Here is a 22,443-nt window from a genome sequence, read left to right as displayed (position 1 = left end):
GTAATTTGTGCTACACTCAGTGCTCCGCTTTATGCTTCAGATCTACTTCGAATTTGCAAAGATAAACCTTGGTGGGGCAGCAGGACGGCGAAGTGAAACACGGGATCGGTGCACACCGAAATCCTAAAGGTGCTTTGTTTTCGATCACTAATCCTCTCACTGAATTTGGACGCCGGAAATTATTTTGAAGACACAGCTCTAGCGGCATCCACATGCTTCTAAAGGAATTCCAATGCAACTATCATCACTGCGTGGTTGCTTCTATAATCAATGTATGAATTCATCCTTGCTGTACTGTTCATATGAAAATTCTCGGTTCGCATCGAATTAGCCTGTAACAAGTTATTCTGATGTTCGCTACCATCTCTTTTTTTCTACTTCCTCATGGCAATGTTGAGAGTTTAGTTTATGTTAGCCGATCAGTGTTCTAAACAAATAAGTTTTTAATAATTTCTATTCTCTGAGTATTGCACATATCCGACTGTCCTGGAATCTTGGCATGTTGTAAACTCAGCTTATTGATTTGCTTGAGCTGTACTCAAGATTGGTATTGACCTGTGTTAACAGCTAACGCTTCGGCGTTATCGCCCTCGTCAGAGCCTGGAGAGTTAAAGGCATCACCCCACGAATCTGGGGTGGTGCGGGTTTCAGGTGGGTTATGCCTAAACGGAGTCGTATATTATTGGAGAGAGGGTAATTCCGTCTATTTCTTCCTAATTGCGGTTAAAAAAAAACAGTCAGGAAGATACGACTTCGAGCGTCCCGGCGCGGTTTTCTACAACGAGTTCGATTGGAGCGCGGCAGCTTTGTGCACGCTCCGCATCTTCCGGGTCGTTTTTACGGCAATTAGGAAGAAATGGACGGATTCATCCTATTCTCCATAATCTGCTACACCGTATAGGAACTTTCCAACTGAAATTCGCACCACCCCTGATTCGTGGGGTGATGCCTTTAAAGCCATCAGTGATTTATCTTTTCAATCACCTCATCACCTTAGAGAAAGCATTCAGACGATGCATAGTCAACGAACAACACATCGGTTGTTTCTTACGTCATTTGTTGATTCTGGTAACGTAACAGACCAGAACGTACTACAACTCGGAGTCACAAGGGTTTTTTATAGGCACCTGACGGCAATCCCCGTAGATCAAAATCCGCACAAATTTTGATATGGGGCAATTCGTTTGTAGTCGTAATACACTCATCCATTTTGTTCATTTTTGGACTTTATGCAGGTTAATTCCACCAGATCATCTTCGAACTTCTATTAATGGACGCCACGATGACCGCAGTCCGCAATATCAACAGTACATTGTGGAGGGCACAACTACCATCAGGACTGTCCGTTTCTGTTTTGCTCGCTTGACAAGAGAAGACACGGTCTTCGAAGGCAGCGCTGGTCGGAGCGCCAACACTGTGGAAGTTTCTGAAGTTCTTGACGCTATCAAAGAGGATCCAAAGGTTGGCACACGCAGACTTGCGATGAGACTCGGATGTAGCTGCTCCCACAACGACACACGGTCACCGCTGTTATTTACACCACTCAGCTCCAGAGATCCAGCTCCCCATCCAACCTCCCCCGCCCCCTGTTCTCCTGACTTAGCTTCCCCTGGTTATCATTCCGCCCTCCTTATGGTTACTCTAGGTAAGAAAACTGCCACCAAGTTGATATTAGTCGGGCCGTCACCGATTACTTCGAAACCCAGACCCCCGCATTCCGGGAAAAGGGGATTGCTGACTGTTAGGTGGAGCATCGTGGTGACAACTGACCAGTGGCAATTATATTGCTGAATAAAAACGGAGAAGAAAGAAATTACAAAGCTGATAAGACCTTGTCAACCTAATATTACATAACATGCTATATAATAACGCGCCCACTCTACCTTTCCACGATTGTCCAGGGATATGTTGCTATGTATGTTGGCTTTGATAGGCCAAGTTAGCTTCTGTCATATGGTAATGAGGGTAAATAAACCTTTATGGAATGTACACTTCCAAAATTGCAAACTGTTTTGCTATATAATAACGAGCTTATTCTGTCACGTGTGTGCGTCTGTGTGTTTCTCAGTCACGAAATTCCAAAAAGAGAGGGAAACGGATATCATGGCGTCGGTTTGGTGCGCTGGAGCCCCAACGCGGTAAATTTGGGTGATACAGGTGTTACGGCGTCGAATTCGTGCCGCTGAGCCACAAAGCCGTAGAGTGCGGTGAGACGGGTCCCACTGCCTCGGATTGGTGCGCGGGAGCCCCAACGGTAGAATGGGTTTTTATGACTCATTCGCTTGTCTATTTCCAAGCATATTTTCCTGATTTCTTATTGATCACTGAAGGTGAGCGAAGCGAATACTACAAAAAGTCTGAAGTCCGGCTTGAGCCGGTTGTTCAGACTGGTAATACATATGACGATGAGTTCTTGACAAGAAAGAACCTCTTAAATGCATGCAGCAGAGCTCAATTTTTCTTATTCTTCGGATGTACATAGATACATAGGTAGATAAAACTCATACAAGCTTACTGTTGAATTCCTAGTATAGAAGATTTTTATCAATCTTCTAAGCAAATTAATCATCGTCAAAGACTAAATAATTTCCCTACGGACATCCCCCCCCCTCAAAAAAATGAAATACTCAGCCTAATCTGTTTGAAAGATGCTGAGCACAAGCTTTAAAAAATTTCGTAGGCAAAAACCAGGGAAACTGGATTAAGAATACATGGAACTTATAGGTGAATAACTTATATAACGTAAACACGTAGCTATGCGAGTGTGCGGACAAATGTAGATTTGTATAAGAATACTCAAGCTTGTTTTTAGTGACCACAACAATTCTTTTACGAATCACAACAGACGTACTGAGCACTAAAGATCGCCTTTGGTAGAAATTTCGATGTTTATTTTTAACTCGCTCTTTACTACTACAATTTCTGCTGGTTAATAAAAGATAAAGTTTCTGGCGTTAATCACTCTGCTTGGGATGCGCCCTCACGTTGACTTCAGTTCAGAATCGTTTGATGTTTACGAACGTGTAATTGGCCTATACAATGACTTCAGAGGACTAGCTGATGTTTTTATCCTCCCAAGTCAAGTCTGGTACCAATTCATCGAACCCGGAGGGACGAAAGGGTTGGTGAGCACTAGGGCGAATTCGAACCCCCGATCGATCGTGCAGGCAGCGCAACCTCTAGCCGCTACACTGCACTCGCCCCTGATATAATAATATATAATAATACATATAAATATATTGTTGTATAGATGTAATATTAATATAATATAAATATGAAATCCACAGTTTGTCAGATACTTCTTTTCCACTGTCATGGTTCACGTCTTTGTATTTCAATTCTCAACAGGTAAAATTCCTCTGTGCATTCCCATTCATCTATGATTCCTTAACCGCCTCCACACACCGGACTCTTTCGCGAGCACAGTTACAAGATGATTTTGTTATTGGTGAACATCACGAGCCTTTTATGAAGACGAGTTTGTCGAAACGTCAGACCAATAACAGAGTTTTACCTAAACCTCGTTGGCATAACAAAAAACATAAATACACATCCAACTCTATGTTTCCACCAGCTTTCCACACTATAGTCGGGTCAAAACGACATGAAGCACGCAGAGTTGCATAAGCGGGAACGCTCGAAGCGGTGCGATGGAGACAGCGGTTGAGGCACGGGGGAACTGCAGAGATGGGTGGCGGTAGCGTGGATCCTTACACGATCCTAACCGCTACGCTCCACCACACCGCCTCCGGCACATCCGCTTATGCAGCTGTCCGTGCTTCATGTCGTTTTGACCCAACTATACATATATTTCGTAAAGTGCTGTCTTTTTCTTGGTGATTCCCTAGCTTTATGAGCTGCAGATCCTGAGCATGTGTATTGTTAAAAGGAAGTTGTACAGTTGTACGACGTTATGACAGGACAGTGAAAAAAATCTGAAAAATCGCACAATCTACATCACACCCTACCGTTGCCATAGCGGTGGTTTTCCTATCCTCAGTGATTTTCGCGACGGAACACCTCTCTTGTAACGCGAGCAACCTGTGCAACTGCGCTCTGTTGTGCTTACATTAGAAATTCGGTTCATTACTCCTTAAACAGCAGTTTCTTATAAGTGCGGAGGTTCCAGTTCCCTTCATTGACAGGGTAACCAGTACATTACATTGCAATCAAACAAGAACGTGAAAATAAATCTTTGTTCTCGTTCTCAGACAGCCGTGGAACAAAGAATGTGAACAAACTCTTTCGTTTTCTATTGGGGTGTTCGGAAAGTATCTGCCGAAAATTTCGCAGTAGCGCAGATTTTTTGAGATGTTCTGGAAGTTCCCGTTTTAAGTATATTACATAGGGACACTACCGTTTGTACACAAATAACATATCTGGCTCCTTCTTCCTTGCCTATTTCATCCTATAATGGCCGAACATTCCACCCATATTCGACACGTACTCCTTTACGAGTTCGAATGTAGCCACCCTGCTGCTGAAGCCCATCGACAATTAAGTCAAGTATTCGGCAGTGAAGCCCCTTCTAAGCGGTCTTTGCGCACCTGGTTCCGGCGCTTCAGAGCAGGAAACAAGAAGCTCGAAGATGAGCCTCGCTCTGGTCGACCGACTGCAATATCGCTCGACGAACTGAAGAATCTGACGGAGCAGCATCCATATGAAGGTGTACGGTATTTTGTTGACAGTCTTGACTGTTCGCTCTCCACCGTGAGCAATGGACTGCGATCTCTCGGAATGGTGAAAAAGCTTGGTCAATGGCTCCCACATGCATTGAGCAACGGCAACCGCCAAAGTCGCTGGGACATCTGCACTCACCTGCTCTCCAGAAGCCGCAGATTTGACAGACAATGCCAGATCCTTTCGTGAAAGGTGAAATATTCGTATACGGGGTGGGAGACTACGGAGAGGGAGGTGATTCTGTCCATTTCTTCCTAATTGCCGTAAAAAAAACGGCCCGGAAGATGCGGCGCCGCACAAGACTGGCGCGTTCCAATCGAACGTCTTGTACAAAATGGTGCGCCAAAACGAATGAAGCCGTATCTTCCGGGCCGTTTTTTACTGCAATTAGGAAGAAATGGAAGGAATCACCCCTCTCTCTGTAGTCTCCCATCCTGTATACGAATACTCCACCTGAAATCTGCACCACCTCAGATTCGTGGGGTGATGCCTTTAAGTCAAGTATTCGGCAGTGAAGCCCCTTCTGAGCGGTCTTTGCGCACCTGGTTTTGGCGCTTCAGAGCAGGAAACAAGAAGCTCGAAGATGAGCCTCGCTCTGGTCGACCGACTGCAATATCGTTCGACGAACTAAAGAATCTGACGGAGCAGCATCCATATGAAGGTGTACGGTATTTTATTGTCAGTCTTGGCTGTTCGCTGTCCACCGTGAGCAATGGACTGCGATCTCTCGGAATGGTGAAAAAGCTTGGTCAGTGGCTCCCACATGCATTGAGCAACGGCAACCGCCAAAGACGCTGGGACATCTGCACTCACCTGCTCTCCAGAAGCCGCAGATTTGACAGACAATGCCAGATCCTTTCGTGAAAGGTGAAATCCATGAGAAAAAGGTCATACTGAGCGTCTGGTGGGGAGTTCATGGAATCTACTGTTTCGAATTGCTGCCAGACAACACGACAGTTTCTGCCGAGGTCTACTGCGCTCAACTGCAAAGACTGGTCGACAAGATCTGCAAGGAGCACACGAAGCTCGACAACGTTCGTCTGCTGCACGATAACGCGCCCCCTCACATCGCGAAGAAGACTTCCCAGAAAATTCTGGAGCTCGGATGGGAAGTTCTACCGCACCCACAGTGCAGTGTACAGTCCGGACCTGGCCCCGAACGACTACCACCTCTTCCGATCGCTTCAGCATCACCTGGAAGAGAAGCGCTATGATGACCACCTCGAAAATGACCTTCGGGCTTTCTTCGCCTCCAAGTCGCCGGAGTTCTACGCCAAAGGAATCCGTGATCTTGTGAGACGTTGGCAGAAGGTTGTCGATTTTGATGGAGATTATTTCGTCGAATAATAAAATGTTGTTAAAAAGCTGTGTTGTTTTGAAGTTTTGCCGTATTTCGGCAGATACTTTCCCAACACCCCAGTAATACTTTATGAAAGCCGAGTCTGACAATGGTGAAAAAAAAATCGTTCACCTTTGGAGGCTATCGTTAAGGTCCCTTGTCGTAGATGGCTAGATATAAAGATTCCTTGGTGTTCTCTAATCAGATCCGTAAAGAAGTAGAAATGTCTGGTATCATACAAATATTTGTTCCATTTATTTGAGAGGAGAGGAATTCTCTTAGTTGGAGATCTGAACAACAACATGCTAGGTTGACGAATAAAAAAATGTGAGGTTCTTTTTTTACTCAGAAATAAATATAGAAATGAGGAGTATTTACGAAACGTTATGTATTATTTGATAAAACATTTTTCATTCTCGATGTCTCTGACTCTGCTGATTCTGTTTTTCTTGGACCACTAAAATAGAGCATCAGTTTGTAAAAAGAAAGCATTTACGCAGCATTTTTTTGTTTGCAGTTAACGAAAGTGACAGTTCCGGACGTCGTTGTTGTTCGCACTCCGAAATGAAAGGAATATAGAACCTGAAAGGAGAATATTGTTCTCAAAGATAATTCAAGCATCGGTCAACCAATTGCCGAAGGTTGAAGGAGAATACATTTTTTCTTCCAAAAAAAAAACCGCAACAACTTGACCCATTCATCATTCGACAAGTTCTCAATACTTCATACTGGTGTTTTTCATGCTTTCTTTTATCATTTCCAGAGTTTTTCATGGTTTTTTCTACCTCTTCCATTCATACAAACAAATCTCATTGACAGTTTCAGCTGATCTATCATCTCGATTACATGCGGAAAGGAAGGCGTAGGCGTCGAAGAAGCTCCAATTGACACATCGTTCTAAAGATCTAAAAAAAAAGAAGAATCAACAAAACTGAAAAGTCAAAACACCCAGTGTAGTGCGGGTAGTGCAAGGAATCCCCTATCAAATAATTTTCAAAATCTTGTCAATAGTTTTGTTTCAACGTGCATATTTGAGGAAATTTTTGAAAAAGTAATACGACTTATTCCTCAATCCAGTGTAATATGCACCTTCTCTGATGTGATAATCTAACGCTTTCTATCCTCAAGATCCGGAAAGTATGAAAATATTTTTAAAACTCTGTCTATAACCAATAATAATAGTATTGATGTGAAGATCGCTGGCTAAGAATACTCTGTTAATCCTCTGTAGATGATTTCGAACCAACTTGTACTGAGCTGCCCATAACCTCTCATGTGCACAAGAAATTTTGCCTTGCCACGGCAGTTACGCAAAAATAAGCTTCAGGAAAGTGTGGAAATTTTCCACACTGGATTTTCACCAGTAGTAGTTAGTATTTAAGACGTAATTTGCGGTTGTCGTAGCGAAAATGGGAAACATCTACTACAAGGTTAACGATCAGAAGCCTAGAGAGCATCTGAGATGTCAGCTAATACGACGATGCGATTCCTTACCCCTCTTTACCCCCTAAGTAAGTGAGGGTTAAAATGGAAGAGTGTTGAAAAGAATATAGTGATGTTACTCAGTAAAACAAGTTTTCACAGCCGTATGAGTTCTGTGATCCACTTTATGGACCTTAACCGTGTCACTGTCATCAGTAAGAAACTGCTTCGTCTGGCGGGCTGGCCACTTTTGTGCTCTTGATCTTATTTGTGGATTGGTATGTGATGTTCCGCTTGTACAACGGTAGTTGCAACTACACATTCACCTTTAAGGTCTACAACTGGATAGAAACTGCTACCGAAAATTTTCCCAAAAGCTCCCGTAAAACAAGCGGGGCAACAAATGCATGTGCCAAATTTTTGTATTTCAAAAAATTATGATGGATTATGGCAGAAATGTTACTCCAAAGAATTGTGCTGCAGAAAATTAATGGAGTTTAAAAAATACAGAGTAAAGGATTTCTGAGTTTGCATCCATCAATATTACCTCTCAAGAGGTTCGATTTTACAAGCGATTGGTCTGGCACCAAATTAAACGTCATAAAAAATTGGAACGTAAGTTTTCTATGCATGCGCCTAAAAATTCGTTATGAGCAACTTTTCCAGTAAAGTCCCCATCAGTTCGAAAACTGTATGATGTGAATTGCCTATGTATGCAAACTCAGCAGTATTTTTCGGAAGGAACAAACTGTGCATTTCCAGTTTCTGCAGTTTAATTGACAACAATAAGGGTTCAGGCGCGTTTTATTGCAAACACATGTATTAAATTTTCTGAGTTTTCGATGTCGTTTAAGGACGAATGAAATCTGACGAAGATGAAGCGGTGCTACAGCCATGGAGGTTGCTTGTAAAATCTGACCCCTTCAGAATAATTATTCAGAACTCTCCGTTTTAGTTTTTGTCTACTGACTCCAAATACTTTTAACAATACACAAACCAGTTCTCTTTGCGTGTCTTACTATCCTTTTACGTGGAAGTGTGATTTCCTTTTGCGAGGGAAAGATATTTCGATTTAAATTTCGAATTTTCAAATAAACAATAAAATTTCAAATATTTTCTTTACAAAGTAGCTAGGAGATAAACCAGTTTTTTGCGCATAACCAAAAACATTTCAGCATGTGAAGATGATCGGACTTATAAAGCGAAACATCCACATTTTATAGGGAACACTGATATTGTTACGGGATGTATGGTTATTCTGGAAAAAGATTAAACAACAATCCATCCTAGCAAAATCATACATATGAATCAATTCGCATCCGATCTTCCTTCGTCAATCACATCATTCCGAAGATGTACCAGCTATAGGCAATTCTTTACAGGTTACGTCCGATCCCGTACGGCATACCTTCCGGCATGACCTCAACTTTATAGCAAGTGTTAAATGACGAAAGGTGCCGCCATGTTATTGCGGCAGTGATTCACACAGTTACGGTGCTTTCGCGCAGTCTTCCTACGAGCGTTCCGAACGGTCGTCGCTATGCTGTCATGCGCCTGCATCGCCTTCGAACAGGTTGTGTCGTGATGTCGTGTTCAGCAACGTCTGTTCGACTGTATTAAGGCCTTTTAGATCCTAAAAATCTTATTGCTTCAATTCTCTTTTACCGGACCGAATTTGCTGCCTGATCAACCCATATTAGGTCCCTTTTTATGTGCTCCTCATTTCTTCCTGGCTGATTCTACCATTAAATGAATTAAAATAAACCTTCTCGTAGTTGAGTTTTGTGCTTCAAAACTGGATGTGTTTTTTACTTCGAGTCTTCTTTTTTTTTGAATGACCGAATTGACTGACTGGATTTATCCTAACTTCCATTAATTGCAAACTCCTATCCGTTTCCATGGTTTCTCTATTTTCACAGCTATATTTCATCAAAAAACTCACAGCCGTTGTGATAGGCGATGTGTTCAGAGGTTTTTCGGCCTCTCTTTCATCGTAATTGGTAGCGAAACTACCGTACCCGGCGCGCGACCGCATACGCGATGGGCGGGACTTCCACGGATCGTCGCTTTGTGTGCTACTCAGACACGTCGTCACAGCACTCACCACCGTCTCCTGGCATGACCACCGAGTCGATCACGTTTAATCATATTCTTGGACAGGTGAATCAACGATTTCCCAGAATCTGTTCCGATATCCCCGTAATTTGAAAAGCGGGGAAAGATCAGTTTTAAGCTTCTGCTATGTGATCTTTCTTAACTCAGCATGACTTCTATGAAAAATATACCCCAAAGTTTAGGGCCGTGTTAATCAACTCGGCGGAGTGTTTATAAATGGTCGCCCGTTACCGCAAGCTGTTCGTGTTCAAATTATTGAGATGGCTTCGAAAGGAGTTAAGTAAGTGTGCTTTTCTGAGATTTTTCATGAACTTTGTTACTTTGTTTCATCTAAAATCCTTTCTCGACCAACGTTTCGTGAACGATAACAAGCTCTATTTTTGCTTTCAAAGACCATCCTTGTTCCGAATTCACTGAAAAACAAACTGACAAACTCTGGATATTGTCTGAAGAACCATTCATCTGAAGAAACCATTGAAACATATGCCTCTCTTTCTTGATTTATCTCTTCGATCCTCCTGAATGACTGGTCTACAAATTGAATTCTTGTTGCAGAAACAAAATATTTTTAAGGATAACCGGCTTCTTGTAGTATTTCCCTTTTATATTTTTTTACTGAAAAGTTGGGCTTAAGGCCGTTGTTCTAATTGATCTATGACTCAGTGACAAGGTTATGTCAACAACCGATCGTTAATTGTTCTGAACAAAGATATTCAGACGGTAATTTCCAAAATTATGAAGGTGTTGATTTACCATGATGAAATAAGTCGTAACATCCCCGAGCTACAGTAACCCTCCTCATTGCAGGCCATGCCACATCAGCCGCCAACTTCGTGTTTCTCATGGAGCCGTGTCGAAAATTCTAAATCGATACGCAGAAACTGGATCAATATCACCTGGACAGGTGGGTGAACATTCTGAATTTTCACGGAAATTTGAATTTGGCGCCTGTTGACTTCGGACACACACACACACGACAGGGGCAGCCGCTTCAGACAAAGAGACGCCCGCTGTGTCTGCACTGTTTGGCGGCAGCTGCCTGCAAAGCTGCCCGCGTGGTTGTGTTACGGTACCGACTGGATACTGTATTTTTGAATTCTATGTCATTTGTGTTTCAGATTGGTGGTAATCCTCGTTCAAAGATATCTGTACAGTCGATAGAGAAACAACTGATGGTAAACTATGAAGAGAATCCAAAGCTTTGCGCCGCTGAACTCAGGCAGTTGCTGATTGAACAAGGTAGGTTAGCGAAGGTTACTGAGAAGAGTTGTATAGTTTTAAGAAATAACCTTCGCCTCTGATCCTTTCCCGACATTTTTATTTGTCCTACGCCAATTAAGCTTCAACATGACAAGTAGCGATTGGACAGCAAGTCTATGAACATGGATCCTAGTCAGAAGCTTTTCTTTAATTCCTTATTATATTTGATTGGCTTCTCATAGAGACTTAGGACTTCAAAGTCTTCTCTAGAAATCTTAGGGACTTTTATCTGAAAATCTGAATTAATTACATCAGTTAGTTCCTTTTGAATAGTGTCCACCACTTTTTCGCTCTGTCAAGCACGCATATCTCAATGGGAGCAAGAAAAACCCCAGGCATTTTTTCAAGAGAACAAGTAGCTTTAGTGTTGCTTTGGATTGAAATTTTGTGGCGGAGATGCTTAAAGCCTAGAAGGTTTGACTAAGACATATTTTTCGGCTTCTCCGGAAGGCAAAAGCTCCTTCATGGACTCCATACTTTTCCGCTGCAATGAGCACTTTTGACTGTGACCTTCAAGTTTATTCCGGCGCACTGGTCAGCTATTTGAGACGTGTTCAATGACTTGTACAATGCGATGAGTGTGTTTAGTGAAGTCTGAAGAAAACCGGTATTGTTGAAGCATACTGTCGAAGTGAATAATATTCTCCTGTAACATCCAGCGGTTGGAAAGTCATCCACATCTACGAGAAGAGGGAATCACGCTAACTGAGATCACATTTTCTTCTGCTTAGAAAAAAATTAGAATGAGGATACCGTATTAGTAGAAGCAGTACAGTGACAAATTCTTACTAACCATAGGTGACAGTTAAGCGTCACTCGCGCGTGATTCCGTTGATCACCGCAACGGATACGATCTTTAGTAGTAAGGGAAGGAGGAAATGTTACGCTGTGCATGTTTTACGATCCTCGTCACCTTGACTATTACGTATTTTATCGAAAGATTGTAATTAATTCCAGAAGTATGTTCTCGAGCTACGGCTCCTACCGTGGCGTCGATCAACCGGTTCATTCGCGGAAAAGGTTGGAACAGAGAGAAGAAACAGGAGAAGAAACGACTCAGTCACAGTATCGACAGCATTCTCGGCATCTCCATGGGTACGTTTCGCTCGCCGCAGCAATCTGTTTGCATTTCACACGTTTCTCTCGTCAGTCGTCTCTTTTAGTTTTTCGCCATGTAATTTCACGCGATAATCGGCGGCCTTGTTTTTTTCGTTGCTCGCATTTCCTCTCCGAGATTACTGTAGCTGAGGCTGGTGCCTGCGTTGAGGTCGCAGCACGCTGATTGAAGTTTTACAGTGAAATCTCGTGTGTTACGCTCCTTCTACCTTCCTCCTTTAAGATTCGACTTAGAAATACTCTTTTCTCACCATTTTTGCTACCAGTACTGCTTTACTGCTTAACTGATATGCGATATCAGTATGCAACAAATTAACGAAGTAAACCTACTCAGAAATTCGGTGCATCAATCGCAGATTTCCTTGACTGCACAGAAGCGCTCACGGATTAAACAATTTGTTCATGGGTAGCTGATCAAACTAACTAGCTAACTATGTAATGTCACTATGTATGTATGACTATAACTATAACTATGTAACTATGTCAAACTGATCTCCCTTGAACAGCTTACAGATATCCCAGGACAAGAACCAAAATATTCAGCTTATCAATCAATGTAACTTTTTACTTTTTACTGAACTCGCACAGGCAGTAAAATTCAACTTGAGCAGTTTCGTGTCTTATTCACGATTTACGAGTTGAGCTAAATCGTTGGATGAGCTGATACTTCTAGTGCTCCCGACCCTTCCTAGGTGCCTTAATATGCAGAGAATGTTTCACGTTTACATTGTGATAAGCGCTAAGAGAGGGTAAAAAAACTCAACCTCGAAAAATTTGTCGAAGTCTGGTTTTAGGAAGTAAAATTCTAGTTACAACTCTTTTTTTTTTCTCTATAAGAATAAGATACTATGGTAACTATATACTAATTAAAAAGCAAATTCTAATTAGCATTAGTTAATTAGTATAGTTGCCGTAAAATTTTGGTTTTAATTTCCCAAGATGCAATCAGAGTTCCTTTAAACTGAGCAGGCATGAAGTGTCTCCACTTTTCAGACGGTGAAGTGCGTGTGTAGATTTGTGGTTAAAAACAGTACTTGTGCAGGGTACCATATCCTCGAAGATAGTTGACGCCTTTGGGAAATTTCTAGTTTCTTTTTCTGCACTTGCCTTTTTCAAGAAAATAACGATACGATTGGAATGATGTTGATTCTAAAAGAATATTACGGCAAAAAGAAAAAGAAGAAAACTAATTGCGGGTACTTTGATGTGAAAATTGAAGCGGCTTTATTACATATTCCATCTACCAATCATTCTTGTGTCTGGAATCTCCTTTGTTTTCTTTTGTCTTATTAATGGGCCTGGATCGTTAGAGAGGAACTGCAGGAAACTGTATTGTCGTTACCTGAGAAAGATGATCCAATCAAATAATTCGAGTCTTAAAACTTCCTAAATGAGCTGCTGCAAGCAACGGTAACAGCCGGTCATTAACGCTTCTAAAAACGCTAGAACCTCATCCAGAGATAATGAATAGAAGAAAAATCAGTGGCCACATGATTTTTGTCGTAAAATGCGCACATTCTTACCGCTTAGTTCCACCCGAATCGAAGCGTTTGTTCCCGATCAGGAATACTTTTCACCTTGCCGGGTGCAATTGTTTAGTGCAGTGAATCCATCAGTTCATTTAATTGACTTGCCCGCTATAAATCCCACTGATACTTATCTGCGCAGCGGATTTGACACTATTTGCGCTAAAATTGATGCTCGTCGTCGAGTGGAGTTGATCGCGCGCCATCCGGGCACGAGACGAGATGGGTCAGCAGGTAAAGGATAACTTGCTGAGCGCTTAATCCTTACCCAAAGCTATTTCCGACGCGTGTTGTCATCAACTTCAATGGGAGAACATTTGATGTAATCCTATTTGTATCCTACAGATGAGAGTCTTAAATGGTACTACGGTAGATAAGGAGGAGGTTTGAGTGGATCCGTTAGTGGATTTTTCCGGTTGTCTTTCATGCTAATAGGTCCTTTGTCTAGTGCCTACTACAAAGATTCTCGTTCGTAAGAAATGACTCATTTTAATTTTGTTCTACAAAAATTTACAAAAATTCTGTAAAGGCGATCAGTAGCGAATCGATGCGCGTAGTTAAACTGACTGTTTTCGTTCCAATTCTGAACTTTATCCATAGATCAACTCCCTAAATCCCCTCTTCTGGGGAAATTTCTTTATTGGGAGAAAAGTAGAGTAGAATGTTTAGCTCAAATACACATTCATTCCAAAAATTCATCATTTCTGTGGGATGTCTTAGAGTATGTTTCATCATGCGCGGGTAATTTCCCTAATTGCTAGTCTTTCCACTGCGGGAACAACTTCAACCCCCACAATTTGCAGCAGGTTTCCTGGATAGCGCAACGAATTGTTGTTGAGTTGTGTTGATGTTGCCCTACTAGTTAGGGTTCTTAAGAAAATGCTTTTCCTTCCGTAATTAAATCAAGGTTTGTTTTTGGGGAAATGAAGTGCTGATTGAAGAATTCCTCTCTAGATCTTTGGATAATTTATTACCAGGGATCTCTGACTAGTCACACCCATATGAAAGAAAAAACTTAGAAATCGTCTTGATTAAATCGTTAAACAAACTATGAAAACAAAACATAAGCGGTGATGAAAAAGAAACTTTTGTAAAATATGTAGCGTTTCTACGTGCTCTTTTTTCTGGAATTAAAATTGTGTTATAACTTGAGATGTAAGAAAACGTAGAGAAAAGTCAAAAATTGTTAAAATCATTGTTAAAATTAGAGCAAAAGCAAAGTGAAGATCGCGAAGAATCGAAGCTGGGATATACACTTCGTGAAATCCGAACTTACAGCATTTCTCGTAGATTTTCCCCTAGTCCCAATGGAAGAAGGAAAATCTTGAAGTCCTTAGTTTATCCTTAGTTTATTAAGAGAAAATCTTACCCAAATATCATACCCACGCAAGCTGCCATAAACGGATCAATTTTCCAGAACGGAAATACATTAAAATATAGTTCTGATCATTTTGCTCATTACAATCGCTGCCCATTCTTCAAGTAGTTGAGTTGCGAGTTTATGGATGGAGTTGTATGAGAAAACGCTGGGAATTTTTCAAGAAACGACCTCTTAATGGTGCAAAACCTTGCATCACGGGTCTTGCCGTGGAATAGCTGTAAGTAATACAACACGTAAGGTGCGAGATGAGACCCGCTATCAACAGGGCAGATCAGCGCAGTTTTTCTCACCTTCACCACTTGATTAGGTAATGAGAGACCCGCGACGGACCGCGCTGCACTTCATCCACTGATAGCGAAACTCCCCATAAATCCGTTCTTTCATCCATACCGCCGCACATCGCAAGCTAATCTTTTGCTACTTGTCAGATTCGGATGGCAAGTCTTCATCGTCGGATGATGATTCGTTCTCACCGTCGGAATCTCGCCGAAATCGTACCTCATTCACCGCCGAACAATTAGAAACGTTAGAAAATGCGTTCAAAGCTAACACCTATCCGGATGCGGCTGAGCGGGAGTCAATCGCGAGGAGAACCGGGCTCACTGAGGAGAAGATTATGGTGGGTTGATTTGTCATTTCAGATGTCCTAGACCGTTAGGGATTTATATTCCCACAAATCAGAAGGAAGAGAGCATTGTTACAGTAATTCCAGAAGTCGTTCCAGCAATGATGACTATGTGTTCAGCGACGATTCACACCATTTGCTAATTCACGTGAATTCTGTCCCCATAAAACTTTTTTGTTGCGCACACGTAAGACTGCTCGGCGTTGATAGCGATGGTAGTAATAATTTCCGGACCATAAATACAGAATCCAGAATTCGAAAGAGTGAAATTCTCTCTTTTTGAACATCAAAAAAGTCTGAAGACTAAAAATAAATAAAAATAAACAAACAAAGGAAATCATAAAATAAAGGAATAAAGGACTTTTGAGATGAATTTTTGCAGGTACTCCACAAAGAAAATTTCGCCCAAGGAAATTCTGTTGTTATTTACTGATCGACTATAAACGTTAAAAAAAAATTGTGTATAGAACAATTACCGCTATTATGTAAATTATGCTTGTGGGGTAAATTAGGTGTGCGTCGGCTGGCGTTGGAGCAGATATAAGCGTCTGAGCATGTTTTCCAACTAGCGTAACATTCGAAAGAATATTTGTTGACAAATGACCAGAAAACTGTGGCTTTATGGTAACTAGTTAGAAAGGCAAAGAATAAGATCACTTTTATAAAACAGGAGCGAAACATAGTCGAACTATCGATATGACTGTAACACTTTCTGTTGGTGCAGTCTTCCCGGGGAACACTGTAAGAGTTAGGCGACGGACATAATTAAATGTGGTCACGACGACTGCATTGACATTAGCGCAGTCGTTCGTAGACATATATGTAGAAATAAATGGTGGTTACTGTAACGAATGATTGTGTTAGTATTAAATTTATTCTCTTCTCATATAGACGTGGTTCTCGAATCGACGTGCTCGATGCAGAAAACATCTCCCAATGTATCCGTCAATATTCCCTGCGGTCGTCCCGCCACCACAATCTGCGGTACGTTCAGGACGTTATCCAAAACGCGTTCTTGCCTCCGAAATTCTCTCAATTTCTAGGGATCACTATTTCCGATGCCACCAACGCTGCCATTATTCATGTCCACTACTCCTCTGCTATTTCCGGCATTTCCACCCCATACGGATTTACCATCATAACGTAGCATTATCGTGTACATAGTGTTTATTTGTTTTTTTATTGTTTTTATTTTTTTGGTTTATGAATCGATTTATTGATTGATTATGTCAACTGTGTGACAATGTCAACGAGAGCGACGATGTCTATTGCACATCAGTCGAGATTTTTCCTTATTTTTTTCTTTTTGTTCTTTCTTTTCGCCTCTCACATGTACTGGTATTATGCAAATCTATACGTTGTTGTGCCTTTCGCATTGTCTCACACAGGTTTCTGTCTATTATTTTTGGACTAATAAGTAAATAAATAAATCTTTTAAAGAAATGGGTGAATACAATTGTAGAATTGCTTTCAATGCCCCTATTAAGTAAGTTGAATACGGTTTTCTTCAGTATTTTCGTAATTCATCCTTTTTTTCTCTGGAAAAGTACCTCGAAATTGACGCGAGTAACGTAAAGAACCGATAGATCCGAAGCAGTTTCAATGCATGGATTTCCTTAAATAATCAGCTTTCTTTCAATTAATCAGACCAAAAAGAAAAAGAAATCCAAGGAGTCGTCAAAAAATCTGAAAGAATGAACTTCAACAGAAACTCTTAAGGATTTTGACCTTGGCATCTGATTACTGTACTAAGAGCAACTGCATTCAAGCCAGTTATCTTTATTTTGTAGGACTAGAAGCACCTCTTATGGTGTACGAGTCTAACAAATTGGAAATCCCTGGTTCTCTCTAATCGATTGCGATTGATAGACGTTTCATTAAGACCAAATTTGTTTCCGATGTGCTTTTCTTCAGATCACACTTCAGGTTTTCATCCATCTACGAGAAATGTCATTTTTTTATGAATTGGAGAAATTTGGAGTCGAAAGAGCATCCTCCTAGAGTTAGGAACTCAGATTTCTTTGAATTTTCAAGTAGTAAAAATGTTCTGGAAAAGAAAAAAGAGCTTATGTAAGAATGGTCTTCTTACATTTTTGAATAAGAAGTCCAGCTGAGTCTGAGAACTGTAACATAATAAATCGAATGCACGATTACGTGTTGACGAGGTGTGAGATACTTCTTCCCTCTGATAGAGTTCGTTTCAGAGGAGTCGAATGAATAACGAGTCGTACAAGGCCGGGCAATATGTTGGCGAGGCGGCGGTGCGGTGTGCGTCTTCTCAGCGACGCCGAGGGGGGTCTTCTCCGGTGGTATACATCGCGAATTCTGACAAATGGTGCAAATGTCCTTGGCGCTTATCTCACTGCTATCGCTTCGGCCGTAGGTGTGCGTACGTACGTATGTGTGCACATCTTTATTACCTCATGATTACTCAAGACAAATTTATGACCAAATTACGCGAGAGGGCACGGCGGACGAGAACTCGTCCGGGATTTTCTCGTCTGACCTTATTTTCCCATAATTAAACGTAATAAACTCTGAGTTCATTCTTTGTGAAACTTCAGGATAATTTCTGTCGTTCTTTTCACAGTAATGCTGGTACAGACCTCCCTCAGCTAAGATCTCTCTTTTTACGCTGAGAGTCGACCCCTAGTGCTTAACCTAAGCTTACCGCAATACCTCGTTTTAAATGCGAATACTCGAGGAGGCTATTGACTACAAGAAAAACAATTAGGTGTAGCGCATGGTGCGAAGGATTCGTCTGCTGGTCGCACCCACACACACACTATTCGTGCCACCATCGTTCAGCACCTCATTGTAGTGTCTTCGTCTGCCATACAACCACACTCTCTTATCGTACGTTTTCCTGCGCTAACTTACGACCCATTGGATGTGAATACGTAGTGCAAATCAAGGGGCATCATTGGGTGCTCGTAAAAAGTAACATCACCATTTTAGCGGAATCGTAAAGAATACGGTAACGTGCGCGCGCGCGTGAGCGGCAAGAAACTGCTGTCTATGTCGCTCCGCCACTAACGTGGATCCACCACCATATCGGGCAGGAAACGAACTGGGGTACGTTCAATTCCATGAAGACATGCGGTATCTGTTTTCATTGCGAGGAGAGATCTTTTACGGATATCTCCAACTGTTTGTGCTTGGTCAGAGAAAAAACAATTTTGGTTCTGATTAGGTAAAATACGTGAGGATGGAAATTTAAGGTCGATAACTCTTGAAATGGAAGAAACAAGAACATTACAATGTTTTCATTGAGTAGTACCTCACCCATGTACTCATCCTTTAACCCTTGGCTGTGTTCAGTGCATAGAGGTCGTATGGAAATTACTCAGTAGATATATACAACACTTTTTTTCTAAAACTACTTCCAAAATGTTCTCTTGCAGTTTTAGTTGAATTCTTCTTTCTCGTAGAATAATAGATAGTATAGACTCTGGCTGATTTTCTATTCTCTTCCAGATTATTTCGACAACCATGAAATCATGCAACCAATCAATACACATCACATTTCTTATGTTTTTTTGGTAACTAACGGTTTTATGTAGCACTAAAGAGGACATCTTTTTTAGTGCTACACTTACTTCCATCATAGGTGATATTCCTAAGAGAAAGTTACCCACTTTCAAATTCAAATGCGAATCCAGATATTTCAGTCTTTCAGACCGTCAAATTTTCGCTAACACCCTTTAGCGTTGGCTTTAAGAGCTGCTTTTTTAACGTTGTTGACTCCTTCTAAAAGAAAGGATATTAGACATGACGAATCGGAGTAAATCTGCAATTTAGCTCCATGTATTTTAGCAGAGGAGTCTTCCCCATGGAGCTGCGGTGTTGTGGTTCCTGAATCAAATGCATGTAGTTTTCCAATAGGTTGACCTCAGCCGCTAAATTTGAAGCCTATCTGCAGGACTTGGAGTCCGACACCTCAGCTGGGGATTAAAGAGGAACTGTCGTCCGTTTCTAGTTTAGCTATGCTATAGTCCCAATCCAGAAGACAGTCTATTGCTCGTTCCGAAATCGTTATTTATGCCCGATGCGACACGACAGTTGGCGACGCGGTCGTGCGTTTCGCGTCAGCATGCTGCAGAAGCGCATCTTCATACCCACAAAGATCGGCGGCGGTGCTCGACTAGGGGCGCTGCTTCGTGCGGCAATAAATAATCGCGCATTTCAAACATTTTATGGCTGTTTTTACGTTCATGGTGGCCCGATTTCGCACCTTTTCACAACTATCAATTAACCAAGCGATGCTTGTGGTTCGGGGAAACGAATCGACACGAATCTCACTGAATACGGGGCTGATGGAGACGAAGTAATACAGTGTGAGATTGAAGTGTTGCGGCGTTCGGTTAGGACATGATAGATGACACGATAATTAGAGGTGTGGTTCGAGCGATCACAGCACAAAGGGTACCGCTGACAACACATGCTATCTAGCGGTCAACGAGATTATATCCGAGCTGTGATCGCACCTTACGGAGGAGAGGCGCAAACGCTTACGGCCTACCTGATAACAGAAGATACTACTGCCGTAGGCATGTGCTGACCGTTCTCTCCATACCGTACTCTTTGAACCCTTAACGAAGCCGCTTTAGCCGAACTATGATCCGAATATTTGATAAAAATTAACGAGCTGGTAAGTTTTCAAAGAGATCGATGTCGAACGAGTCACTCTTCTTCTTCTTCTTCTTCGCTTTTTCTACGAAACGTGGGAAAACCGTGCGCTGAACTGTAAATCAAACACTTTTTGCAGTAATATGTGAACAAGACATCCGACACGAAAACGAATAACAAATTAGAAGAACTGAGCGCTCTTGCAGGAAGATGACAGTGACAAGCACAGAACGAGTGCGACAGGAGAAAAAAAACTTCGTAACGATTTGTGGAAACAATGTCGTTAAGTAGTTTCTCCGTGTCGAAAAGTACTAACTGTTTAGAAAATAAAAATATGAAATAAAGAAAGAAATCAGGGGATGTCTTCTCCAACTCCAATAAAAGTCCACTAAAGTCCATTAAAAATTATTAGTATTTTTCACTAATGATCTTGTACTTTTGTGTAATTGTAATTCTTCAATTATAACAATTTTAGACTGTCCAGTATTGTTTTGGAAAAGCAAAAATTAATTAGGAATAACTGAAATTGACTGAGAAAAAGAGCTTCTGAGAAAATATGTAAATAGATCTTCGAATCAGCTACAAAACAATTTTCCTTCTTCCGACATTTTCTTGGTGACCTTAATCCAGAAATTTCAATGTATTTCATGAATACATGGATTCAGAGTATCTAGCGTATGGAAACAAAACCTGAAAGAAGAAGAAAAAAAAGCAAATCGCTAAAAAAAAAGTAATCGGAACTGTTTGATATAGATACCTATGTAGTTGGAAAAGAAAAAAAAACTGTTCTCGCAATCATACTGAGTTATGACGTAATTTTCCTGTTCTGTTCCTTTAATCTCATGGATATCGTGTTGTACGTATGCGCAGCTTGGTTTCAGAAAATACCTACATGTACGCTACCACGCTAATGAGAAAAGAATAGCGAAGGACAAATATAAAATAAAGCAAATTGAAAACAAATGAATAAAAAAAACTGCCTTCGTTTTTTTTATACTCTTAAAATCGAATTTTCTTTTCAAAGAAATTTTTAGAAACTTTAGAATTTTTTAGAAACAATCAGTTGGTGAGGTCAATTGATTGGTAGCTTCGAAAAATCAGGTGAAGCATTTTCCTAAGTCAAACCTCTTTGAAAATTCCTTCTCACTTTGCTTTGTCAGTTTTGAATTCACCATTGAGATGAAATCCGTCTGAGGAGACTCACTCAAGTGAGTCATTTCCATGAAGTATTCAAAACTAGCTGGTATAAAATCAAAATTGTTATTTTTTTTGGACATGGAATTCCCGTGGATACATTTGGAACGTCACCTCTAACTTGTTCCCTCTCGTTCCAAGCAGAGAAAAAGTGTTTTTGAACGAAAAAAAAAATCCTGTAAATTCAGCTATTTTTTAGTGTTAGTTATTCAGCTATACAGTAATACCAACGCAGAGTGTTCTTTCATCTGTATCCATATGTGATTTATCAATGTGATCGGATTTTTGCCTTGGATATCACAAGCATTTTCTGTCGGAGTCTCATTCGTGTTCACCTACACCTGACTGGTCTTATCAAAGCCAATTCAGTGTCTTGGAAATCATAATAGTGGATTTAGCCGCAAAATGTCAACCCGTCGTCATCAAACGGAATTAGCTACAGAACAGCTATCCTTTCCTCTACAGTAATGCAAGCTCTTTTTTCTCTACAGTACGTCAGTGGTACTCGCAAATTCTACAATTTTGCCTCATTTCAACAGTTCATATATTTCTTCATTTATATCTTTATTTCTATTATTCTATTATTTCCTTCATTTTTTTCTATTTTTCGTGGAAAACCCAAATATTCGGAGTCAAACATTCATGAATTATAACGTAATAAAGTTTCTGCAATAAAGTTCCGAAATTTCCGTCCAATTGAAGTGTTGCCGCTAATCTTAAAAATGACTCTGTCGGTGCTGTACCTAAACGTTCTTGAAGGGTTGAAACTTTGATGCACTTAGCACAATAGTCCAGACTTTATGAAATGAAAGAAATAAGAGAATAAGCTGAAGTCTTTGGCGTATCAATCCACTTGGGACGCGCAATCGCGTTCGATTGCAATTCGGAATTGTTGAGGTTTATGAACGATGTCTAGCCCTTCTGCAATGTCTTGGGGGATCAGCCTATGATTCAAGTCAGTGTTTCTATCCTTCCAGACAAGTCTGGTACCAATTTCACGTAGGAGGGATGAAAGGTCTGGTTGGCTCTACGACGGTTTCGAACCATCGACCGTGCTATCACAGTCAAACTTCTTGCAAACTGCGCCCTTTGCAACAAATTAAAACTTTGATTTCGAAATATGCGCTTTTCACTTGTGTTATCCGAGAAACGGGTA

General features: G+C 41.1%; 3 protein-coding genes across 3 annotated transcripts; all 3 read left to right on the top strand.

Moving 5' to 3' along the window:
- Positions 1-4,413: 4,413 nt before the first annotated feature.
- Positions 4,414-4,869, top strand: RB195_019873 (uncharacterized protein; the record flags this gene model as incomplete). Its single annotated transcript, XM_064187922.1, has 1 exon — positions 4,414-4,869. One exon carries the CDS (start codon positions 4,414-4,416, stop codon positions 4,867-4,869), a length of 456 nt encoding a protein of 151 aa, XP_064043803.1.
- Positions 4,870-5,525: 656 nt separating this feature from the next.
- On the top strand, positions 5,526-5,894 carry RB195_019872 (uncharacterized protein; the record flags this gene model as incomplete). The annotated part of the gene is made up of 1 exon (XM_064187921.1): positions 5,526-5,894. The coding sequence occupies one exon, from the start codon at positions 5,526-5,528 to the stop codon at positions 5,892-5,894; it is 369 nt and encodes a 122-aa protein (XP_064043802.1).
- Positions 5,895-9,481: 3,587 nt separating this feature from the next.
- RB195_019871 (uncharacterized protein) lies at positions 9,482-16,606 on the top strand (the record flags this gene model as incomplete). Its single annotated transcript, XM_064187920.1, has 8 exons — positions 9,482-9,601; positions 9,739-9,836; positions 10,364-10,460; positions 10,675-10,795; positions 11,774-11,911; positions 15,268-15,458; positions 16,356-16,448; positions 16,508-16,606. The coding sequence occupies 8 exons, from the start codon at positions 9,482-9,484 to the stop codon at positions 16,604-16,606; spliced, it is 957 nt and encodes a 318-aa protein (XP_064043801.1).
- Between the last annotated feature and the right edge of the window lie 5,837 nt (positions 16,607-22,443).

The sequence above is a fragment of the Necator americanus genome, chromosome II (genome assembly GCF_031761385.1).
Source record: "Necator americanus strain Aroian chromosome II, whole genome shotgun sequence".
Classification (NCBI taxonomy): domain Eukaryota; kingdom Metazoa; phylum Nematoda; class Chromadorea; order Rhabditida; family Ancylostomatidae; genus Necator; species Necator americanus.
Note: the sequence above shows the minus strand (reverse complement) of the source record. Positions and strands in the feature narration are given on the sequence as shown.